The 22,773-nt window shown below is 32.7% G+C and overlaps 1 protein-coding gene across 1 annotated transcript; it reads right to left on the bottom strand.

Moving 5' to 3' along the window:
* Window positions 1–8,095: 8,095 nt before the first annotated feature.
* Window positions 8,096–9,445, bottom strand: LOC129888459 (uncharacterized). Its single transcript, XM_055963436.1, has 3 exons — window positions 9,003–9,445; window positions 8,883–8,927; window positions 8,096–8,681 (listed from the first exon to the last, which is right to left on the bottom strand). Exons 1-3 carry the CDS (start codon window positions 9,310–9,312, stop codon window positions 8,539–8,541), a joined length of 498 nt encoding a protein of 165 aa, XP_055819411.1. The 5' UTR covers window positions 9,313–9,445; the 3' UTR covers window positions 8,096–8,538.
* Between the last annotated feature and the right edge of the window lie 13,328 nt (window positions 9,446–22,773).

Below are 22,773 nucleotides of genomic sequence, written 5' to 3'. Positions count from 1 at the left end.
CGTGAACTCATAAATTACAAGTTAAATTTGCCTCTGACCACTGCGCCACCTGTTGATATTACGACAGTATTGATAAATATGTTCATGAGGAAAGTTGAGCGGAAAAGTATCAGATTATGAAAACTTAATTTCCAAGGTGTCAAATGTTATTGGCTCTAGTTTTAATAGTTGTAGTAATGATTAGCATTTCTTTGTATTATATAAATTGAACCAACTGCTACGCTGTCCAAACTTCTCATCATCCATCATTAAAGAAATAGTTAAAATACTCGTGGTAGGTTGGTTAATTATGTCCTAATCCCAAACCATTTACTTTTCTTTTATGGGGGATTGCAGATTTGCAGTAGGAATAAATAATAAGAGGTCCACTATTAATATGAAGTATTCATTCGTGATCAATTTCATGTTTGCGCTTTAAATATAAAATCATTTTTGATAAAAATTATTTTAATTTTAAAGTAAAGTTTCATAACACAAATTTAAATTAATCGAAAGTCAAGCAATAGAAAAAAGACTTTGATTGGTAAAGGTGTTTTCTATGCCTACGACCTGTTCATTGTCACCTGCCTGACGATTAAAGATATTTCTAGACCGAGTAAAATGAGATAGTGAGAGGTGGGCAGGTGGCCATTATTTCATGGATACGCCCAATTTTTTTGTGTGCCAATTTCTGGCCCTACTGATTCTTGTCACAGCTAAAAATGGTTCACTTTCAGATAAGCATCCTATGAATGGAGCAACTGTTTCTTTTGCTTGTGGAAGGATTCTTGTGTTTTAAGTCTTCTTTTAAAAAAAAATAGAAAATTAAAAAATTAAATTAGCGTTTGGAGTTCGCACTGAAACCTCAATTAAATTTAGATTGTGCACTATAGTGCTCATTTAGGGATGACTCTTCCAACAGAATTTTCTCTATATCCAGGACTCAATTCCGAAACCTCTGATCAAGGTGAAACAATCTCACTATTGCACCATAATTCAGGTTGGTTCTTGTGTTTTAAGTCACAAAGATGGCACTTTCGAGTTTTTTTTCCCCAACTTTCCTTTTTTTATCTTTATTTTTTGTTCGAGTGATGATGGATGGGTAATATAATAGGGAGAAACTATAAGGAAAAGATAAAAGAGGAATTGTTATATGATTGGTCAACACCTATACCTAAGTAAGCACAACATAGACCTACAATTACTGCACTACAACTAAAATTCCAAATGGTAAAAAATTTCTTTGGAAATATTAATTATACATGTCGGCTGGGAAGGGGACGGGGATTACAAGATGAGAAATTCAACTCAATCAACAACGTGAAAATTTTAATAGCTAATCAATTGAATTATTATACTTCCCTAATTGCTTATTGATTTTTTCTTTGTCTCAATTTATGACATTATTCAAATTTAAAGAGTTAAACCAGAAAATCTTTGATCACAATTTATGTGTATGCCACTTTAAATATTTTGAATTGTAAATTCTTATAATTTATAGTATTTTTTATGAGTAAATTATTTTTCAAAAAATTAAAAATTATATGTCCTAATACACTATCAAAACAAAAAAGTTTTGACTTTCAAAATCTGAACTATATCACCTAAGTACCAAGTTTGGAGCATTTTCATTTTCTTTTCACTTTAAAAGTTCTAAACCGACTCAAACAATAGGACGTTTCTTTTAAAAAAAAATCCTAATTTGATTATTTATATACAAAAGGTTTCCAGTAAATTTTGATTTACGTTAAAAAAAATAAAAAATTAGTGGATTACTTTTAGTTTTAGTATATTTTGGCTTTGAATATTAATTAACATGATACTCTAGTATTTAATTTAGTTAAAAGTTTTAAATAGTTTCCACGTCTTGCTTAACACCATAAAAACTACTTTGTCATTAGTGATTTTTAAAATTTCACATTTATTGTAGTTATATTATTTACCGTGGGACTATTATTAACACTTAAAAATCCTTATCCTAGACTTAACCTTTTACGAAAGAAAACTAATTTGGACTTTTAACTAAGTTGTAATGTGTAAGCAAATCATGTAAATCAAATAGTTTTTCTCTTCGATTTTTAATTAGATTGTATTAATAAATAAGCCAAATAAAAATAAGCTAAAATAGAAAATATTAAAGAATTCTTTTTTGTCTCGACAAGCACTAAACTATGTACATTAATTAAGAGATGTGCCATTTTTTATTGATTAGTAAAAAATTGAGTGCTAATAAATATTTACCATAACTAATTGTTACAAAACTATATTGAAAGAAAAAAAAACGTTGAAACTGTAACAATAATTTCTGGGCAGAAACTGAAAATAAGAATAGTGTTTGAAAAATTATGTAAGAACAAAAATCGAGTCCGCTGAATGTACAGTGTGTCCTTAAAGAAATTATTCCCCTCAATGTACCTAAGGTTTTGGAATCTTTCCTCCCAGGATAGAACGATTTACTCACCAAAATAGTGGTACAACAAATTATGGTGACTGTGAACCACTCGAAAGTTGTCTATCACACGAGTTTTTAGGAAGTGCAGAAAAGAAGAAGAGGACGATGTTTTTCAGAAATTTTCGTTAGGAACAATTCTAAGGATCAACAGAAATATATAGCCTGCTTGCAACTTTTTAGAAAAGGTGCATGTGAAAAAATCCGTTGGAAAAAAGGCAGGAAATGTTTTAAATTAATCCGGGAAAGAAAGAAACGGGTCGGGTCACGGATTAAATTTTTTTCAATTACTTACTTACTTAATTAATAATAATTAATTAAAAAATTAAAGGAAATTTGATCCAAATACTTTCTAGAAACTAAAATGTTTTAGGAAATTACTTGTTTGCAAATTTTACATAGAAAAAAAAGAAAATGAACCGCAAAACAAACCCTCAAATTTTACTTTCCTTGTATAATCCTTGAGCAGAAAATTATAATAGGTTACTTGATTAGCTAATGGAATTATCACGTTGTTGGTGGAGTTGAATTTCTCATCTTTTAATTTCCCACCCCCTTCCCACTCCTTCCCACCCCACATGTATAATTAACATTTTCAAAGATTTTTTTTTACCATTTGGAATTTTAATTGTATTGTAGGTTTATATTATGCTACTTAGGTATAGGTGTTGACCAATCATATAACAATTCCCCTTTTCTATCTTTTCCTTATAGTTCTCTCTAGTATATTACCCATCCATCATCACTCGAACAAAAAATAAAGATAAAACAAGAAAAGTTGGGGAAAAAAAGAGGAAAAAAAAAACTCGAAAGTGGCATCTTTGCGACTTAAAACAGAAGAACAAAAATGAATTGTGGTGCAATGGTGGATTGTTTCACTCTTACATTAGTGGTCTCGGGAATGAGTCTTGGGTATGGAGAAAATCTTGTTTGAAGAATCACCCTTAAATAGACGTTATAATACGCGATCTAAATTTAATTAAGGCTTCAGTGCAGATTTCAAACACTAATTAATTATTATTTTTAAAAAAAAAGAAGACTTAAAACACAAGAATCCTTCCACAAGCAAAGGAAACAGTAGCTCCATTCATAGGATGCTTATCTGAAAGTAAACCTTTTTTTACTTGTGACAAGAATCAGTAGGGCCAGAAATTGGCATACAAAAAACTAGGGCGTGTCCCTGAAATAATGGCCTCCTTTCACTATCTCATTTTACTCTGTGTTCGATATCTGCTTTGATCTCCGATTAATTTAAATTTGTATCTTGAACCCTCATTTTAAAAGTAAAATAATATATATCAAAAACGACTTTATATTTAAAGCTCAAACATGAAATTGATCAATGAATAAGTACTTCATATTAATAGTGGACCTCTCATCATTTATTCCTACTGCAAGTCTGCAATCCCCCATAAAAGAAAAGGTAAATGGTTTGGGATTAGGACATAATTAACCAACCTACTACGAGTATTTAACCATTTCTTTAATGATGGATGATGAAAAGTTTGGATAGCGTAGCAGGTGGTTCAATTTATATAATACAAAGAAATTCTACATCATTACTTCAATTATTAAAACTACAGCCAATACCATTTGACACCTTGGAAATTAAGTTTTTATAATCTTATACTTTTCCACTCAACTTTCCTCATAAACATATTTACCAACACGGTCATAATATCAACAGGTGGTGCAGCGGTCAGAGACAAATTTAGCTGGTAATTTCTGAATTCACATGAATTTAATAGTCTTAATACATTATAATTTTTTAAATTTGTTAATAAATTTCATTTAGACATTTCAATTATAGCTTGTTTCAATTAGGAGTGGCAATTGAGTAGGTTGAGTCATGCTTGGACAGGTCATAATGGTCAAGACTCAACCCAACCCAACTCAATCCAAAGTTAATTGGGTCAAAACAGGTCATAAAATGAGTCAAGACCCAATCCAACTCAAGTTTTAATTATTTTATTTGTCCTTTTAAAATATTTTTGTACCTAACAAAATTATCGTTTTCTATATTATGACTATATATAACATATGAAAAAAATTTAATAAGTTTTGTAAAAATAGTTTGACAAAATTTCTCATGAGCTAATTTGGGTTACAAAATCCATTTTTTAGTGGGTTGACCGTTGAGCCAATAATGAGCGAGTCAATAACCTATCCAAACTTAAACAAGTTGGACAAATTGAATTTGATTTTGTTACCCCTAATTTCAATTGAGCACTTGAATATATGCGATAAAATATTCATAATAGCTCTGGTACTCGAGGTGGCTTAACTTTCTTCTTTTACTATTTACGGATCCATACATCAAAGAAAAAAAGAACATCTATAATTGTCTCAAAGTTTGTTTGTTTTTTTTCGTCTCAAAGTTGCTACAGTGAAAGGGGTTTTATTACAGCCGTGCAGCCAAATTATGAGTGTCCTCCAACAAGAGATAGACAAGTCCAGTGAGACAAATCCTCCAACAAGAGATGGACAAGTCCAGTGAGACAAATCTAATCAACCTCCAAATCTCACTTTATAAAATCCATATTGAATGTTGTCCAATTTATGCTCAACTTCAGTTTATAAGTGTCCTTACCCTATTTGTTTGAACATTCCATCATGGCTCTAACGCAATTCAATCAAACTTTGATGCTAGGAGAGTCAAAATATATGATTCAGATTATGAGGTGTGATCAACTTTCTATGCTATTTTTTGTTCATTTTACCCCTTAATAAATTTTTAATATCGTTTTCGTTCATTACTATTTATAATTGCTAGGAAGTTCTGTCTCTAATACAATTTAAGAAGAAACACGTCTTAAAAACTAACTATTAAAGTAAAGAGGTCCAAGACTATATAAAGTCCACATCAGCTCCGTGAAATTCAAGTCTCATATCTTAAAATAGAATCATAAAAACCCCACTTAACGATTTACAAAATTTTGTCCTATCTTGCCCCATACCATACCATTTAGAAGTTTTCTTGTGTTGCCCCATTTGGAGTTTGCCTTGTCCAGCCCCACCCTATTTCCATCCCTAATAACTCCTCCCTCTAAAATTAGAAAATGGAACTTTCTGAAACCACTTTTCACTGTATCCAAATTGGTAAAAGTAGCAAAACTCAGCTTTAAAGAAAAGGTGTAATCACGAAAGTTTATTAGTGGGGTCCCCAATCTCCCATGCCTGGATGGGCCCAAAAAAGAAAAAATCAAGATTATCCAAAAATCATCACTGAATATAAGACAGCTAGGTAGGTTAATTAAGTTTTGGTAGTGACACAAACGCTTCGTCCTATCGCAATGGCTTGTTAGAATTTTGCAACCTCAAGGAGGAGGAGAGAATACTTGTGTTACTTATCCACCGACTATTTGGTGATATACTTTTTCTCATACTACCTTTTGTTGGTGTATAATATTATAGCACTATACTATTAAAAACTTTGTGAAACAAAAATAAAATTCTTTTTGTTTTAATTTATGTGAAATTTTTTAATTGATTGAAGAGTTTAATATAAATTTGTGATTTAATTTGTATGTTATAAATTATCCCCTTAAGATAAAATAAGAAGTTTTAAATTAAATTATTATTAAATATAAAAATATATCATTTTAAAAGTATTTTCATGTAATGTTCAACCTTTTGTTTTTGAAAACAAATTAATGGTTGATGGCTTTCTTTTTTCTTTTAATTTTTTTAAAAAAAACTATGAAAGAGTGATGGCTTTCTTTATTGTGATAAGGGCAGTCGACGACAGCTTCCTGGACTTTTACTAATAGGCCAAGTTTGCTATATCTTGGACAAGTATTATTCAAAAGTGAATTTAAAATTTTAATTAATTTAACAAGTTCAATTTTTAAAGGTTCTACCACTGAACTATAACAAGCTTTTGAAATGATAAGAGTTCAAAACTTTTTTTTGAACTAAAAAAAAAACATTGTCGTCAAACTAAACGAAATTCCTTAGCTAAGCATGATTTGGTTCACTACTTTTGGAATTTATGAATTTCGTCTATGCACAAAATTAAAAAGTCCACATAACTGGACATGGATTATGTCGTCATTTTTAAAAAAAAAATAACGATGGTGTTCGAGAGGCACACACTTTAATGATACATTGAGTATTTGTTCTTTCCACCAACATAAATACTACTCCATAAATTGGAACATGGATATAAATAATTTAGCATAAGAGGCACAGAAGAACTTTTGGCAATGGACAACATGAAGATCACATATAATTTTATATATAAAAAAAAAATTGTTACTAAAAGCATGCCTTAGACCAAACATCACATGTTGATCCTTCAATCACCTAATATGTCCGCAAAAGAAATAAAAAATAGGGGGAAATTACCAAACATAGAAGAATTTATATGACAAGGTCTGAGATTGGAAAATGGAAATGAACAACCACCCATTACATATGGACAATGAAATTTTATGGAAAAATTGCAGAAGAAAAATTCTTCCAAGTTGTTGAGGAAAATGTTAAAAGTATTTTTTTCTACTCTAAAAAAAAAGGGGGGGAGGGGTTATTTATACTGAGAAGTGTACTTTGTTGTTTTCTATTTCATATTCGTTTCAAAACTTGATTAATTTGAATCTTAGAAAAAAATCACTTCGAAAATAAACATAGATTAATACCATCATTTGAAAATTATGAATTTTAAAATTTAGAACAAAATAACTGATTCAAAAATCATATATATATATATATATATATATATAGGTAAGGCATAAGAAAAACTTAAATAGTGGCAAAAAAAAGAAGAGAAAGGCATAAGAAAAAGTGTACTAAGCTGAGGTAGAGTAGCACATAGGAAAGATGAACTTGTGGATGAGAAAGTAAAAATAGAATGGATAATTAATTAGGGAAGAAGGCAATAGGGCATTTAGCATATTAATATACTCACCCATTTCATATTAGTTGTCACGTATATTAAAAATAATTATTAATTTAAATAATTAAAAAAAATTAATTATATTTTTTTAACTATATAATTAAAAAATTAATTAATTAAATAATGTTCATAATTAATATATAATTAATATTTTTAAAAAAATTATGTAAAATTTTATCATTACAACTAAAATAGGACCAACGTATAATAAGTCTTTCCCAGCTGGAAATTCCAAACGAAACACGAGGCACCTTAACGGTACGAAATTTCCAGCTGTTTCCCACAATCACTCCTGCCTCACATTTTGGCTTTTGCCCTCTTCCCTATTATCCAATATCCAATAACAACTTTTTTTACCCTCAAATTTTCTTTATTTTATTTTTTAGCGGAAAGCTAATAAGAAAATCTTTACCATGAATCATAAATATATATATTATTGTTGATACAAGAGTTATTTTCGTCCTGCTAATACATTTTAGTTCAAGTACTAAGAGACCGACATCTTTATAGAAAGATAGTTTTTCTGCTTTTAGAAAGATAGTAATACACTCTACTCTATTCGAGTCACATCGAATTCCTCAGGGTATGTTATTGCTATTCGACTAAAACCGGCATAACTCATTAGTATAGTAATTTTTCTCGCTCCTCAAACCAGACACAACTACAAGCAATCACTGATACTCTGTTATTGTACTGATTTAAATTACTAAAGATTGATCAAATCTTTTACTTTACAGTTTTGTTGACCAAATAAATCAACTTAAACACACGATAAATGGCTAATACTGGGGGAAAAATAAACTATCGGTTTCACCAAAATCTTTTGTTATAACTTATAACTCTATACATACACAAATTTTTAAAATTTTCCTTTTTTGAGTTTTCAGCTCCAGCTCAGGAATTTCCATTGACGTACCCAAAACTTGGAAGTGAATATTTTGTTTTTGGTAACATCATATAAAGTAAAGTAAAATATTTACAAAGCACTGCACATACGTGGCTAATTTAACTTTGTTCAAGAAACAACCAAAATTACTAGTATAAGAAATTCACATGCACAGACGCGTGGTAAATACTTTTTGAAGTAAAGAAACGGTAAAATTGGCAGGGAACGAGTTACGCACGTGAGAAAGCTCCGCCGACGGTGAATTCGCCGTGAATAGGTGGTGGAGTAATATAAGGAGAATAAAGAAGAGTGAGAAGCACAAACAGCGGCTTAAAACTCGGCGAGTTTCCGGTGGAGCCGATGATTTGTATCCTGTCTATCAATCTCTTGCAAGTTCCTTACGCTTCGGATCGCTAAAACATCGGGTTTTTCAATTTCTAATACTCTCTGCAACTCGTCAATATTTGCTGATTCTGTGTACACAGAGCAAAAAGGAGAAGAGAACTCATTAAGGCAAACAAAATACGGATAAAGCATCTGAGAAGTTATTAGAGTCGAATATTTGATTGAAATTGATGAATACTTGAGTATAATGGAAGTATGGAATTAAATCTGGAATATAAATTGAAAAAATCAATTGCGAAACGACGAAACAGAATGTGCATTATACATACCTATACGCTTGGCGAAACCTTCAAATCCATGAAATTGAGCTAAATCTGAAACAAAAAAAAACGAAAATCAGGAAGCGAGTTCCTTATTTCTCTGAATCACGAGAATAAAATGAAGTGTACCTTTATCAGACGGACTATGAGAGAAGAGATAGAGGATGAAGAAGCAGAGAAAGGTGAGAACAGGAATGAGATGAATGTACTTCTCAGCTCTGGACAATGACTTGTTAAGAGCTTTGATTGACTTGCGAACTTGTTCATCTTCTTCATCGTAGTTGTTAGAGAGTGACGACGGAGATGCTTGATCCTTCGTCATTATCTTCTGAGACTCTGCCGCCGTGACGACGGCGGAGTCGTCCCTGCCGCCGACGATGACGACTCCATGTGCGAGGTGAATCTTCGATCCCGGTGAACCGAGTGATTGCCTATGCATGTTGGCCGGATTCTGGAGATTCGAGAATGAGAGAGAAACGGCGATTCAGAAAGAGTAAGCGGAGAGAGTGTTTGGTGGCTGTTGAGGTAATTTATTATTCTGGGGATTTATTAGCAAATAATAATGCCATTAAATTTAGAATACACTTGTACAAAAATAAAATAATTATAATAAATTGCATTAAACACCCGTAACTCTAACGATTGAGGTGGAAATATACCTCCCTTATTGCAAGAACACTTTAGTCCCCAATATTAATTAAATCCTACACATTGCCTCCTAAGTTTGTCCACGTATTTCACCTATGCGTGGCAGGTACCGGAATCGGGACAACCGGACCGATATCTGTCGGAACTGCATTGGAACCGGCCATGAAAATGGTGGTTCCGTCCGGAATCGAACCGAACCGGTATCGGTATGGACCGATAATTCCTATAATGGCCGTCCTGGTCCGGTACATATCAGGACGGACCGAATCGCTATTTCAGAATTTAATTTTTTTTAATTTTTAAAGTTTAAAATTAGAAATTTAAATTTTTAAAGTTTAAATTTCAACTTTTAAACTTGGAAAATTTAAAAATTCAAATTTTGGACTTTTAGAAGCATTGTCTAAAGTGACACTCGTTATTTTATTAGTTATTCCAAAAAAATCTATAACTCCTAAAATAGTTTGAGCAATATAAGCAACGATTTTTGAAACTTCATAACTTTTGTAACTCAAAATATGTTTTTGTAAATTTAAATTTTCATCAATCCAATGATCGGTAATTGTAAAAAAATCATTACCATTTACATTACTGCCCATATCAGAAGTTATAGCTATTCTACAAGTATTATAATTAAATAAACAATGAAGATAATAAAAATGTTGGCCTTGATAATAAAAAATGGTCTTTTTAATAGTGTTTCTTGAAAAATCATTAAACGATGGATTATACACTAATCTAATGTAATGAATAAAATCATAATTTTCATCAAAACTAAAAGGCAATCAAGTAAAAACAATCATTTTAGCCAATTCTTCTAGATCTCTTTCTCTACTATATGATCGTTATATACTAGGTCCAGAAACATTAGAAGGGTTTAATGTCGATTGTACCATGTTAGAACCCCCTACTCCCACAGATGCATCAAGAAGGGGCGTACCATTTTTTATTGTATCCGTTATCGTGTTAGCTTCCAAAAATTTTCTTTTACAACAACCCATCAAATGATTTCGTAAATTTCCTGTACCACCAGCCTTTTCCGCAATTTTATGGTTCATAACATATTTACATTTATTATAAATTGTTTTAATTTTATCTCCGCTTTGAATCATAAATTGCCAAACAACAGATTTTTTTTACGTTCAGACTTAGACTTAGCTCTACTAGAATGTACAGGGGGAGTGGGAACGAAAACAGGAGCAGGAAAAGGATCAATATCCGTAAGTGACTCAGTTTCATCATCATCAAAAGTATCAATATCATCATTATCTATATTATCATCATCATCATCTAGTGATTCATCAAACTTATCATTTCTTCTATCTAAATATTCATGGTCTAATTGAGTATTACTATCAATATCAAAACAAGTATCATTTACATACGTATAATCGTCTATATTTAGGGCTGGGCATAAAATATCGAAAAATGAATTACCGAACTGAATTGGCTATTTCAGTATTTTGGTATTCGGTAATTCGATTCTGTATTCGGTACTGAAATATAAAATTCGATATTTTGATTTTGATATTCAGGATTTATAATTATACCATTCGGTATTCGATATTTACCAAATACCGAAATTAAATTCTCGCGGTATTTTTCTTTCTTGTAAGACACAATTGTTATTTTCCATGGCTCTAGCTATAGATTAGTTTGTTTTTAAATCAAATACCTAGTACTTTTGGAAGCGTTTAAACTTTAGAAATGGATGCAAGAACATGGACACCTCTTCATGCCGATGTATTCAAGTCATACAGTTGGTCTGCAAAAGTTTGTGAAAAAAAAACACTGGTATTTTCTTCCTCCAAGGCAACATCCCTTAGTTTTTGACAGGTGTGGTATATGTTTTTGTTATCCGTGGACTTTCTTCAAACCATTTTTCTTTTCCTGTCAACATTTTCAGACTTTGGAAATAAGATTAGGTTAAAACTATGAATGATTTGAGAAAAAATTGTCTGAGTGACTGAGAAAGCAACGTACAAAACACTAAAAGTTTTGATGTCAAGTTCCAAGCAAATGCGCCATATGCTCATATCATCGTAAACATGTATCTCAAAAGAAGTTTTCTCGTATTTTATTTTTCACAATCTTTCATAGATGACTGTCACAGAATATTGAAATAGAAGCATCAAATTACTAAACACAACTAAATTAACATTGTTGTTTAGTGAACTTCGACTTCAATATGGTATTAACGAATACCGTACCGAACCAAAGTTTGATTTACTAATTACTGAATTACCGAATCAAAGTTTAAAAGTTCGATATTTGACATATACTTTGAATTATCGATTACCGAATTACCGAACTTGAACTTTGAAAATACCGAACCGAATACCGAACGCCCAACCCTATCTGTATTAATACGTAATGATGGTTATCTAGTTTTAGATTCAGAAGAACTTTGAAAAGATGGCACTTTCAAGTTTTTTTCCCCATTTTTTCTTTTTTTAGCTTTATTTTTTGTTCGAGTGGTGATGGGTGGGTAATATAATAGGGAGAAACTATATTACTATCATCATCATCATCTAGTGATTCATCAAACTTATCATTTCTTCTATCTAAATATTCATGGTCTAATTGAGTATTACTATCAATATCAAAACAAGTATCATTTACATGCGTATAATCATCTATATTTAGGGTTGAGCATAAAATATCGAAAAATGAATTACCGAACTGAATTGTCTATTTCAGTATTTCGGTATTCGGTAATTCGATTCTGTATTCGGTACTGAAATATAAAATTTGATATTTTGATTTTGATATTCGGGATTTATAATTATACCATTCGATATTCGGTATTTACCAAATACCGAAATTAAATTCTCGTGATATTTTTCTTTCTTGTAAGACACAATTGTTATTTTTCATGGCTCTAGCTATAGATTAGTTTGTTTTTAAATCAAATACCTAGTACTTTTGGAAGCGTTTAAACTTTAGAAATGGATGCAGGAACATGGACACCTCTTCATGCCGATGTGTTCAGGTCATACAGTTGGTCTGCAAATATTTGTGGAAAAAAACAATGGTATTTTCTGCCTCCAAGGCAACATCACTTAGTTTTTGAGAGGTGTGGTACATGTTTTTGTTATCCGTGGATTTTCTTCAAACCATTTTTTTTCCTACCAACATTTTCAGACTTTAGAAATGAGATTGGGTTAAAACTGTGAATGATTTGAAAAAAATTGTCTGAGTGACTGAGAAAGCAACGTACGCTGCTAACCACTGAAAGTTTTGATGTCAAGCTCCAAGCAAATGCGCCATATGCTCATATCATCGTAAACATGTATCTCAAAAAAAGTTTTCTTGTATTCCATATCTCACAATCTTCCATAGATGACTGTCACAGAATATTAAAATAGAAGCATCAAATTACTAAACACATCTAAATTAACATTGTTGTTTAGTGGACTTCGACTTCAATATGGTATTACCGAATACCATACCGAACCAAAGTTTGATTTACCAATTACTGAATTACCGAATCGAAGTTTGAAAGTTCGATATTTGATATATACTTTGAATTATCGATTATCGAATTACCGAACTTGAACTTTGAAAATACCGAACCGAATATCGAACGCCCAGCCCTATCTGTATTAATACGTAAGGGTGGTTGTCTAGTTTTAGATTCAGAAGAACTACCACCAAATTTAGTTTTTTCGGTTAAAACATTAGTAACACTACCCAAAATTGATTTTTTACCTTTTCTAGAAATATTTTTGTCTCCAAAATTCATATTAAAATTTTATAAATATGCAAATTAAATATAATGCAAAAGAACACAAACAAATAAATAAGTAAACCAGTGAAGACTAAATAAGTAAACTATTAAAGTTTTACAAATATGCAAATTAAATATATTACGTAAATTAAACACAAACAAATAAATAAGTAAACTAATAAGAACGAAATAGATGAAAATTATAAGTTGAAACGAATGTACCGAACGTCTGCATAAAAACAGACGTAAAAGCCTAAAATTGATGAACTTGAAGCTTGAAGATGCTCCAAAATAATCCACCAAAATTTTTCTAACTAAATAATTTAAGAACACTTAATAAAGTATTTTAGAAGTAATGAAACTTGAAAGAGTTGAGAGTTGAGAGAGTAGAAAGTAGTGTGAAAAAATTGTAAAGGGGGGAGATTTTTTATAGTTAAAAAATAGGATTTATTGTATTTTTTATAAACTTTAGGGTATTATAAAAAAAATGGGGAATAGGAGGGTGTTTAGGGGGCTGATGGGGTGATATAGCCGTTGGGGTGGGCCCTCCCAAAGGCTATATAACGGCTAAATTATAATAAAAAAATTAATTTTTTTGGCGAAAATTTCAGATCGGTACTGACACAAACCGATCCCCCTACCTCTACCCCTACCGTGACTTATCGGACCGAGATGGAATAGACTGATACCGATACCAATAAATTTCGATTCCGCTGCCACCCTTAATTTTACCTAACCACCTAAACTCAATTTCTAACCATTTGAATACTTTATATTTATTGAAATATGGTCGCTCATTATAAATTGGTAAGGAAATTTATTACCAAATAATGCCATTAAATTTGGGAATACACTTGTGCCATAATAATACTCCTTCCATTCTATATTAAATGAATTTTTTAGGATTTTTTCATTGTTCAAAATTCAAGACAGATGTTTGAAACTTTTTTCATATTTGCCCTTTTATTTATTGAAGGTTTATATTTTCTAGGAGATAAATCACACTACTTGCAAAGTTATATTTATGATTTTATAGAGGGCAATAGTGGAAAGTATGGTTCAAATTATGTTCTTGAATGTTTTTCTTAATATGTGTGCATTGTCTCATAAAATCACTTAATATGGAATGAAGAGAGTAGTAATTTACACTAAAAACTCGTAACTTTAACAACACAAGTGGAAACTGAAAAGATACTTTTCGTATTGCAAAGACACCTTAGTCCCCTGTATTTATGAAAATCCTACATATTAATTTCTCTAAACTCTAATACACCATTCGTCTCAATCTAATTGATTTGATTTTTTCCCCTTTTAATCATAAAAAACATCTTTTGATAGTTGTTATAATTCAAGTTTTGATGCATCAACAAACAATGAGACTTGATTGGCGGATCTTATCCCATGATCGATGTGTGTCACAGACCAAATGGGAACCAGCTGTAAAAGCTGCCACCACTTGCTGTGGTTGGTAGGAAAATCAGAAGAGACTACAAACCATGAGACCTGATCGGGAGACCTAATCGACCTGGTCCCATGAATGATGTGCATCACATATCAAATGGAAACGAGCTGTAAAAGCTGTCACCACTTGCTGTGGTTGGTGGGCAGCAGTTGAAGGACAAAGACGTCCAGCCAATCAGAAGGTACTAGGTTGTTTTGTGCATATGCTAAATACTATCTTTAGAACATGAAACAACTTAGTTTTCATACATCATATTTATAAGGTAAAAGGAAAAATGTGTGTGCGCTCAAAAGAAAGAACAATTTCCTCAAGGCAGCAAGGTACCTGATCGAGCTACTATTGAAAAATAATTTTTTAGGTTGTTGTTTTGTTGTAATATTGAGTCTTGTGTGGTAAATATTGTAAGATTAATTCCTACATTATAAAGGAACATTGATCAGTTTGTTTATCATAAGTGTGTTGGTTCTTGGTTAAGTGTTGACCTTGAATCGGTGAGTTGAAGTCTACATTAACTAAGGGGTAGTTGTGTAGTGGGCAATAGTTTTATTGCTTAGTTTCCGAGTAATTGCTAGGGTTAGCCTTGATCGGCGTATTCAAAGTCTACGTCAACTAGAGTTAGTTGGGGTAGTGGGCAATAGAGATATTGCTTAGACTCAAAGTTTTGTAATAGAGGTATTGCAAGCCGAAGGGTAGAGAGGGTTAGTATCTAGTTACAATAGATTGTAATAGATAACTTTGCTCTTGCACCTTAGTAAAGATTGATCGAAAAATTCTGCTGGACAGGTCGTGGTTGTTTCTCCCTTGAGCAAGGAGTTTTTCTACATAAAATCTTGTCTTATTCATTACTTGCATTAGCTATTTGTTTCATGATTATTCTGTTTAGGGATCTGATCCCTACGTGACAATGGACGCACCCATTCCAACTATTGTTAATAATAATTTTATTATCTATAACATAAATTTTAATATCTATATAGTCTTTAAGAAGAGGGATCACATAAAAAGAAGAAATTTTATTCTAAAATCTGCAATATGTTAAAAAATAACAAGCAATGAGCATTATAGGTACCCATCATAAAAAAATTGGGTACATTTCCTACAAAGAATTTAAAGTATACTTTACTTGCTTATAAGTGAGCGAAATAAGAGGAATTACTTTCCGAAAAGTGGATTTTATTCCCCACCTAGTAGGTATCATATTCATTTTTGGGTAGGATTAATTTGAGAAGATTCAATTTAATAAGTAAAATATTCTTTAAAAAAAATCTATATTTTTCCATTTTTTTTAAAAAATAATCTATATTTTACTCAAATAAGGTTATATGACTTAAAACCACTTTCATAATTTTAGAATGCCTTGAGGTTAAAGTCAATTCTTAATCAACAAAGTCTTCTTTTTGGATTAATGGGTCAAAATCTAAAAGTAATTGCATGGATTTGTTAACAATTAACTAGGTAATTCAATTTCACGATTAAAATTCAATTTTGATATCTAATTCTGAAAACTACACTCGTTTAGCCATGAGAATTTTTCACTTTTTTCAAAAAATTATTTCACTTTATTCTAACCAACTCCAACTTTAAAAATTTCAAACAAAAAATATATATATATTTTTTCATGACCAAACACTTTCGACTCCCTTTTAATCACCCCTTCCCTCCCCGGCCCAATGTCAAGTAAATGACGGGGCTTTATACGAAAAGGACCATTTCCTTGCTTAAGATGGAAGCTAAAGCTATCTTAAAACAATTAGAATCGGCAAGTGAACTTTGCTTTCTTCCACTTTTTAAATAAAGTTAGTTAAGGTGGTTAACTTTTTGTATGTGTTAATTATGAATTGTCGCTTTGCCTTATCTACTGCTGCCAATCATTGCTCTTATAATCGGATCAAGATGAAGATCATAGTATAAGAAAAAAATGAATATTAATTTCAATTAGTGATGATAAATGAATGGACTTAGTTAAATTTGAGAAAATAATAACGAGGCAATATAAAATGAATAATAATTTAATCGGTTTATATTTCATATGAGTAATAGTGGGTTGATGACAAATAAATCAGATAAAAGATGAATTAATTGATATTCTCATGAGTAGTATTCTACTTTAGAATTTAACATTCATGTAGAACTCTAATAATTTGATAATTGATTTGCAAGAACTAAAGTTCTACTTCGTCATTAGTTTTTAATTACTGCTTTCCTGATTCATAAGAGAAATAATTTTATTTAAAATTTATCTACACACTGTCTATCAAATAGTAATTAATTTTTTAAGTTGGTCATAAGTTAAAGAAAAATTTACATGTAAAGCAACACATGTGTTAAGATAGTTAAGGAGTAGGTAGTTAGAGATAGGGACAGTTTAGTCATTTACAGTGTTATAGTTAGAACTAACTAACTGAATTAGTTAGTTAGTTACCACTTAGTTAGCTGTGTATATATATAGCTAATAATATCTTGTAAAAAGGATTAGGGCATTTTCAGCCCCAAAATGAAAAATGCATTCTGAGCTCTCTCTTTCTCTCATTCTTCTCATCTTCATCTTCATCCTCATTCTCTTCACTGTGTATTGATGTGTATCTGTGCACTCATTCTCAGAGAAGTTCATGGTATCAGAGCCTTGAACACTATGAAAAGTGTTCTTAGTTGAGTCATAGACTCTAGACAAGAGTCAAAGATTTGTTCGATCAAAAACTCTATTTTGTGGATCTAAGCTCCAGTGAAGCTGAAATCTGCAAACAACAAGTATTTTTTCGCAACAAAACTCAAAAGAAAAAGTTGAAGAAACAATGCCTGTTGAAGCCACAATTCCAAATCTAGGTCAAAACCTCAATCAAAATCAGTTCAATATGCAAAGAGTTGGTGTACCTGTGTCTACAAGCTCTACAAACAACATTGGGCAAGGTATTGACTACAATCACCCTCTATTCCTTAGCCCTACGGATGTGAGTGGAATTAGTCTCGTTTCATTTCAGCTGCAAAGTGTGGAAAACTACACCTTGTGGAATAGATCGATTAAACTTGCCTTGTTAGGGAGAAATAAGCTAGGATTAGTGGATGGAACATGCAGAAAAGAGATGTATGTTGAAGAACTGTGGGGACAGTGGGAACGGGTGAATGCTATTGTGTTGTCGTGGTTGATGAACTCAGTTTCAAAGAGTTTGCTAAGTAGAATTGTGTTTGCCTCAAGTGCCTCAAGTGTATGGACTGATCTGCAAGAGAGATTTGATAGGGTTGATGGATCAAGATCTTACAGCCTACACAAAGAAATTACCTCATTACAGCAAGGTACTTCCTCTGTATTAGTGTATTATACAAAGTTGAAAGCATTGTGGGATGAGTTCGAAGTATTAGTGCCCTTACCTTGCTGCAACTGTGAGAAGTCCAAAGGATTTGTAGCTCACATGAATAGACAAAAACTATATCAATTCCTAATGGGATTGAATGACACATATCATCAGGCTAGGAGTCAGATACTCATGATAGATCCCCTGCCAACTATAAATCAAGCATATGCTATAATAGTAGGAGATGAGAGCCAAAAATCTGTTGTTACAGGCAACAATAACTTGGGACTACATTCTTCCATCATAGACTCAGCTGCAATGTATTCCAGAGGTGGCAGTAGCTCAGGTGTCAGTAACAGGTTCAAGAAGAATACACTGCTAATATGTGACTTTTGCAAGTGTAGAGGTCATACTAAAGAATCCTGCTACAAGGTGGTTGGATATCCTCTAGACTTTAAGTCCAAGAGGAAGATCCAAAGTGCAAACATTGCTTATGCAGATACCAGTGACTTGGCCAGTCAGACACAGCAATCAGCATCAGCTAAGGCTAATTTCTCATATGGCTTGAATACAAATGTAATTGATAACTCAGTGTGGGACAGGAATATCACAACTCAGCATCTTGCAGACAGAGGGTCAGTTGAATCTTCTAACTCCAATGTAACAATAACTCAAGTTGAGAAGGATGTCAAACAATTACTTCAAGGCTGCACATTCATAAAAGATCAATATGAACACATTCTTAAGATGATGAGTCAACAATCAGGATCAAGAACTAACACTTCTGACTATAATAAGGCAAACACTGCAGGTACAGCCCTATTTGTTACTGAAAACAGTGATGTGTGGATTATAGATACAGGTGCAACAAACCATATAGTTTCTAAACTGGATATGCTGCAAAAAGAGTCTGTGCTAAAGCTTGACAGTCCTAAGTATGTATATTTGCCAAATGGGGGTAGCACACAAGTAACTCATATTGGTTCCTGTAGTTTGTCAGCTAGAAGTGTAATCACTAATGTATTCCATAAACCAGAGTTCAAGTACAACTTGATGTCTGTCAGCAAAATAACAAAGGAATTAGGCTGCTCAGTCTCTTTCTTTCCTGATTTTTGTGTTTTCCAGGAACTTTACATTGGGAAGGTGAAGAAAGTTGGTAGAGAAGAAGGAGGCCTGTATCTGCTGTGGAGACAACTCAACCAATGTAACTCAACTAATAATAGAGACTCTGCTCATGCTGTTGACACTGCTCACTCACCAAGAAAGGAGTCAGACATGGAACTATGGCATCAAAGACTAGGACATGTGTCCTCATCTGTTCTTACTAAGATGTTCAATGTGAATAAAGACAGTATGTGTAAGGTGATCAAATGTTTAGTTTGTCCTTTTGCAAAGCAAACCAGGCCTGGTTTTTCTTCCAGCACTATCAAAAGCAGTAGTTGTTTTGAATTGATACATGCTGACATTTGGGGACCCTATAATACACCTACATTTGATGGTAATAAATACTTTCTCACAATTGTTGATGACTTCTCAAGAATGACTTGGCTATTTTTACTTAGACAAAAGTCAGATGTCTGTGCCTCTCTTAAAATGTTTTTACAATATGCTAAAACTCAGTTTGGTAAAGTAGTCAAAGTCCTAAGTTCAGACAATGGTACTGAATTTGTTAACTCAGTCTGTGATAGCATGTTTAAAGCACAGGGCATTATACATTAGAGATCTTGTCCTTACACTCCTCAACAAAATGGTGTGGCTGAAAGGAAACATAGACATCTATTGGAAGTAACCAGAGCCTTAAGGTTTCAAGCAAAAATACCTATCAGGTTCTGGGGTCATTGTGTCCTGGCAGCAGCTTATCTTATTAACAGAAACCCTAGTAGTGTGCTTGAGTTTCAGACTCCTTATGAAAGACTGTATGGTAGTACACCATCACTCACTCATTTGAGGACTATTGGTTGTCTAGTCATGGCAAAACATCTCACAGAATCTGACAAACTGCAGCCCAGATCAAGGTCAGCAGTTCACATGGGCTATTCTGAAGTACACAAAGGATATATTTTATTTGATCTACACACCAGCTCATTTTTTGTGAGTAGAGATGTTATCTTTAGGGAAGACATATTCCCTTTTGCCCAAGCTAACAACTCTGCCCAACAGAAGATATTTGTGGACAATCTGTAAGGATTAGGTGAATTTGATCAAGAAATACATCACCTAGCTCATCCTATAATCATAAGTAATGATTCATCAACACTTTCATCAGGAGTAGAGAAATGTCTTGATACAGGTGGGGCTCATGACTATATGCAGCAACCTGAACATGAGGATGTGCAACAAGCTGAACCTGATGGAACTTGCTCTGACAGACCTGAAGCTGCTGTGTCTAGAAGATCTACAAGAGCTAAACAACCTCCTATATGGCTGAAGGATTTTGTTTCCTTAACTGCAAAGCAGGATGTTCAATATCCCCTATCCAACTATGTGAGTTATTCTCATATCTCACCCTCTTATCAGTGCTTTATTGCTGCTACTTCCTCTGTGAGAGAACCCACAAGCTATGCAGAAGCAATCAAGGACCCAAAGTGGGTTGAAGCTATGCAGGCAGAGATTCAGGCTTTAGAAAGTAATCATACTGGGAGATTCAATCTTTACCTACAGGGAAGAAGCCCAATGGCTACAGATGGATCTTTAAAGTTAAATACAAATCCACAGGTGAAGTAGAAAGGTTCAAAGCAAGACTAGATGCTAAGGGCTATAGTCAACAAAAAGGCATAGATTACAAAGAAACATTTTCTCCAGTGGTCAAAATGGTGACTGTCAGAACTGTGCTATCCATTGCAGCTTCCAGGAATTGGTACATTCATCAAATAGATGTCTTCAATGCTTTTCTACATGGGGACCTGGAGGATAAAATCTATATGCAACTCCCTCAGGAATTTGTCAATCAAGGAGAGAAAGTATGCAGACTGACAAAGTCCCTCTATGGCCTCAAACAAGCTCCAAGACAGTGGAACCACAAACTCACTGAAGCCCTCATTTCCCTCAAGTTCAAACAAAGTCAATATGATTACTCCCTATTCATCAACAAATCAGCAGAAGGTATTGTGGTTATACTTGTATATGTAGATGATATGTTGATAACTGGCAGCATCTTAAAACTGATAGAGAAAACAAAGAATGCACTACAAAAGGCCTTCAAGATGAAAGACCTAGGGGAACTCAGATACTTTCTGGGAATTGAGTTCACCAGATCAACAGAAGGAGTACTCATGCACCAGAGGAAGTACACTCTTGAGCTTATAGCAGAGGTGGGAATGACAGCAGCCAAGCCAGCAGGAACACCCATAGATGTCAATCTCAAACTAACATCAAAGCAATATGATGACCATGTGAATAAAAGGCAAGAAGATGACCCTCTAGTAGATCAAGCAGCATATCAAAAGCTTATAGGTAAGCTGTTATATCTTAATATGACCAGGCCAGACATATTCTTCAGCACTCAGACACTTAGCCAGTTCCTAAATCAGCCAAAGAAGTCTCACATGGAAGCTGCACTAAGAGTAGTCAGATATTTAAAAAGGCAACCTGGACAAGGTATACTACTATCCAATCACTCAGATAATCAAATCACTGCCTTTTGTGATGCAGACTGGGCAGCTTGTCCACTCACCAGAAAATCAGTCACAGGCTACTTAATCAAGATGGGAAAGTCATTGATTTCATGGAAAGCCAAGAAACAGACCACAGTTTCAAGGAGCTCAGCCGAAGCTGAATATAGAAGCATGGATTCAACTGTTTCAGAAATAGTTTGGCTGTTAGGAATGCTGAAGGAGGTGGAAGCTGAATGTAATGACCCGTTTGGTCATTTTAAGAATGAGTCATCTCTCTTCCATAAAATACTCTCTCCGTAAAATTTAAATTAGAAATTTGGACTCTTTGATAACTACAATTAATTAATTGACGAATAATTTTAAATAATTAAGTTAATTGATGGGCTAAAGTGTTAACTTATTTAATTTCCTATACCACTTGGTTCATAAGTTAAATTAAGTTAAAAAGGGATTAGTGTTATTATTATTTTCTAAACCCTACGAAAAGTTGAAGGAAATTGGTGTGCTGCTTCTGCAATAAACACTCGACATCACGGGTAAATCAGGTAAGTTTTTGAATGAAAAAAAAAATCATTAGATAACGATGTGTAATGATGGAACAATGGTATATGAGGGTATAAGAAGGATATTGTAGTTGTGGTCAATTTGAATGAAATGGTTGCAGGTGTTGCATTAGTTTTCTTAGTATTATATTAATTCTTTTTAAGGGAGTGAGATAGTTGTTGGTGTTGTCTTTTTTTTTTCTTTTTCAAAAATTTGAGTGGACAATTAATGGAATTAGCCAATGAGAGGGTAATGAAGCATAATGATGAATATAAATAGCCTTAAAAGTTAGCTACTGCACTTTTTTTTTAGTATTTCAGTGGTGACAAACTTAGATGTTTCATTAACTGGGCATTGCATTGAAGTTTTTCATATGATATCATATTATTATTAAAGTTTGATATGTTAGCAAATCTAATTAAATATTAGATATATTTTGTTAAATGAATTTCATTAAATTTATGATATTAGATTAAATTGAGACTTAACCCTAGGCTTGAAATTTAGAAAATATAATATTTGATTTATTGATTGGCATCAAGATTTGGGAACTTGATTATAGACTTGTGTGAGTTTGGGGTCTAGGCTAGACATGTGTGTTGTTAGTTTCGAAATC

This window comes from Solanum dulcamara, chromosome 5 (genome assembly GCF_947179165.1).
Source record: "Solanum dulcamara chromosome 5, daSolDulc1.2, whole genome shotgun sequence".
NCBI classification, from domain to species: Eukaryota; Viridiplantae; Streptophyta; class Magnoliopsida; order Solanales; family Solanaceae; genus Solanum; species Solanum dulcamara.
Note: the sequence above shows the minus strand (reverse complement) of the source record. Positions and strands in the feature narration are given on the sequence as shown.

Bases quoted from the DNA above. Each gene is read 5' to 3' on its own strand.
- LOC129888459 (XM_055963436.1), bottom strand. From the start codon at position 9,312: ATGCATAGGCAATCACTCGGTTCACCGGGATCGAAGATTCACCTCGCA. The intron at 8,928-9,002 runs GTACACTTCATT...TTTTTGTTTCAG, and splicing joins TCATAGTCCGTCTGATAAAG to ATTTAGCTCAATTTCATGGA. The intron at 8,682-8,882 runs GTATGTATAATG...CTGTGTACACAG, and splicing joins AGGTTTCGCCAAGCGTATAG to AATCAGCAAATATTGACGAG.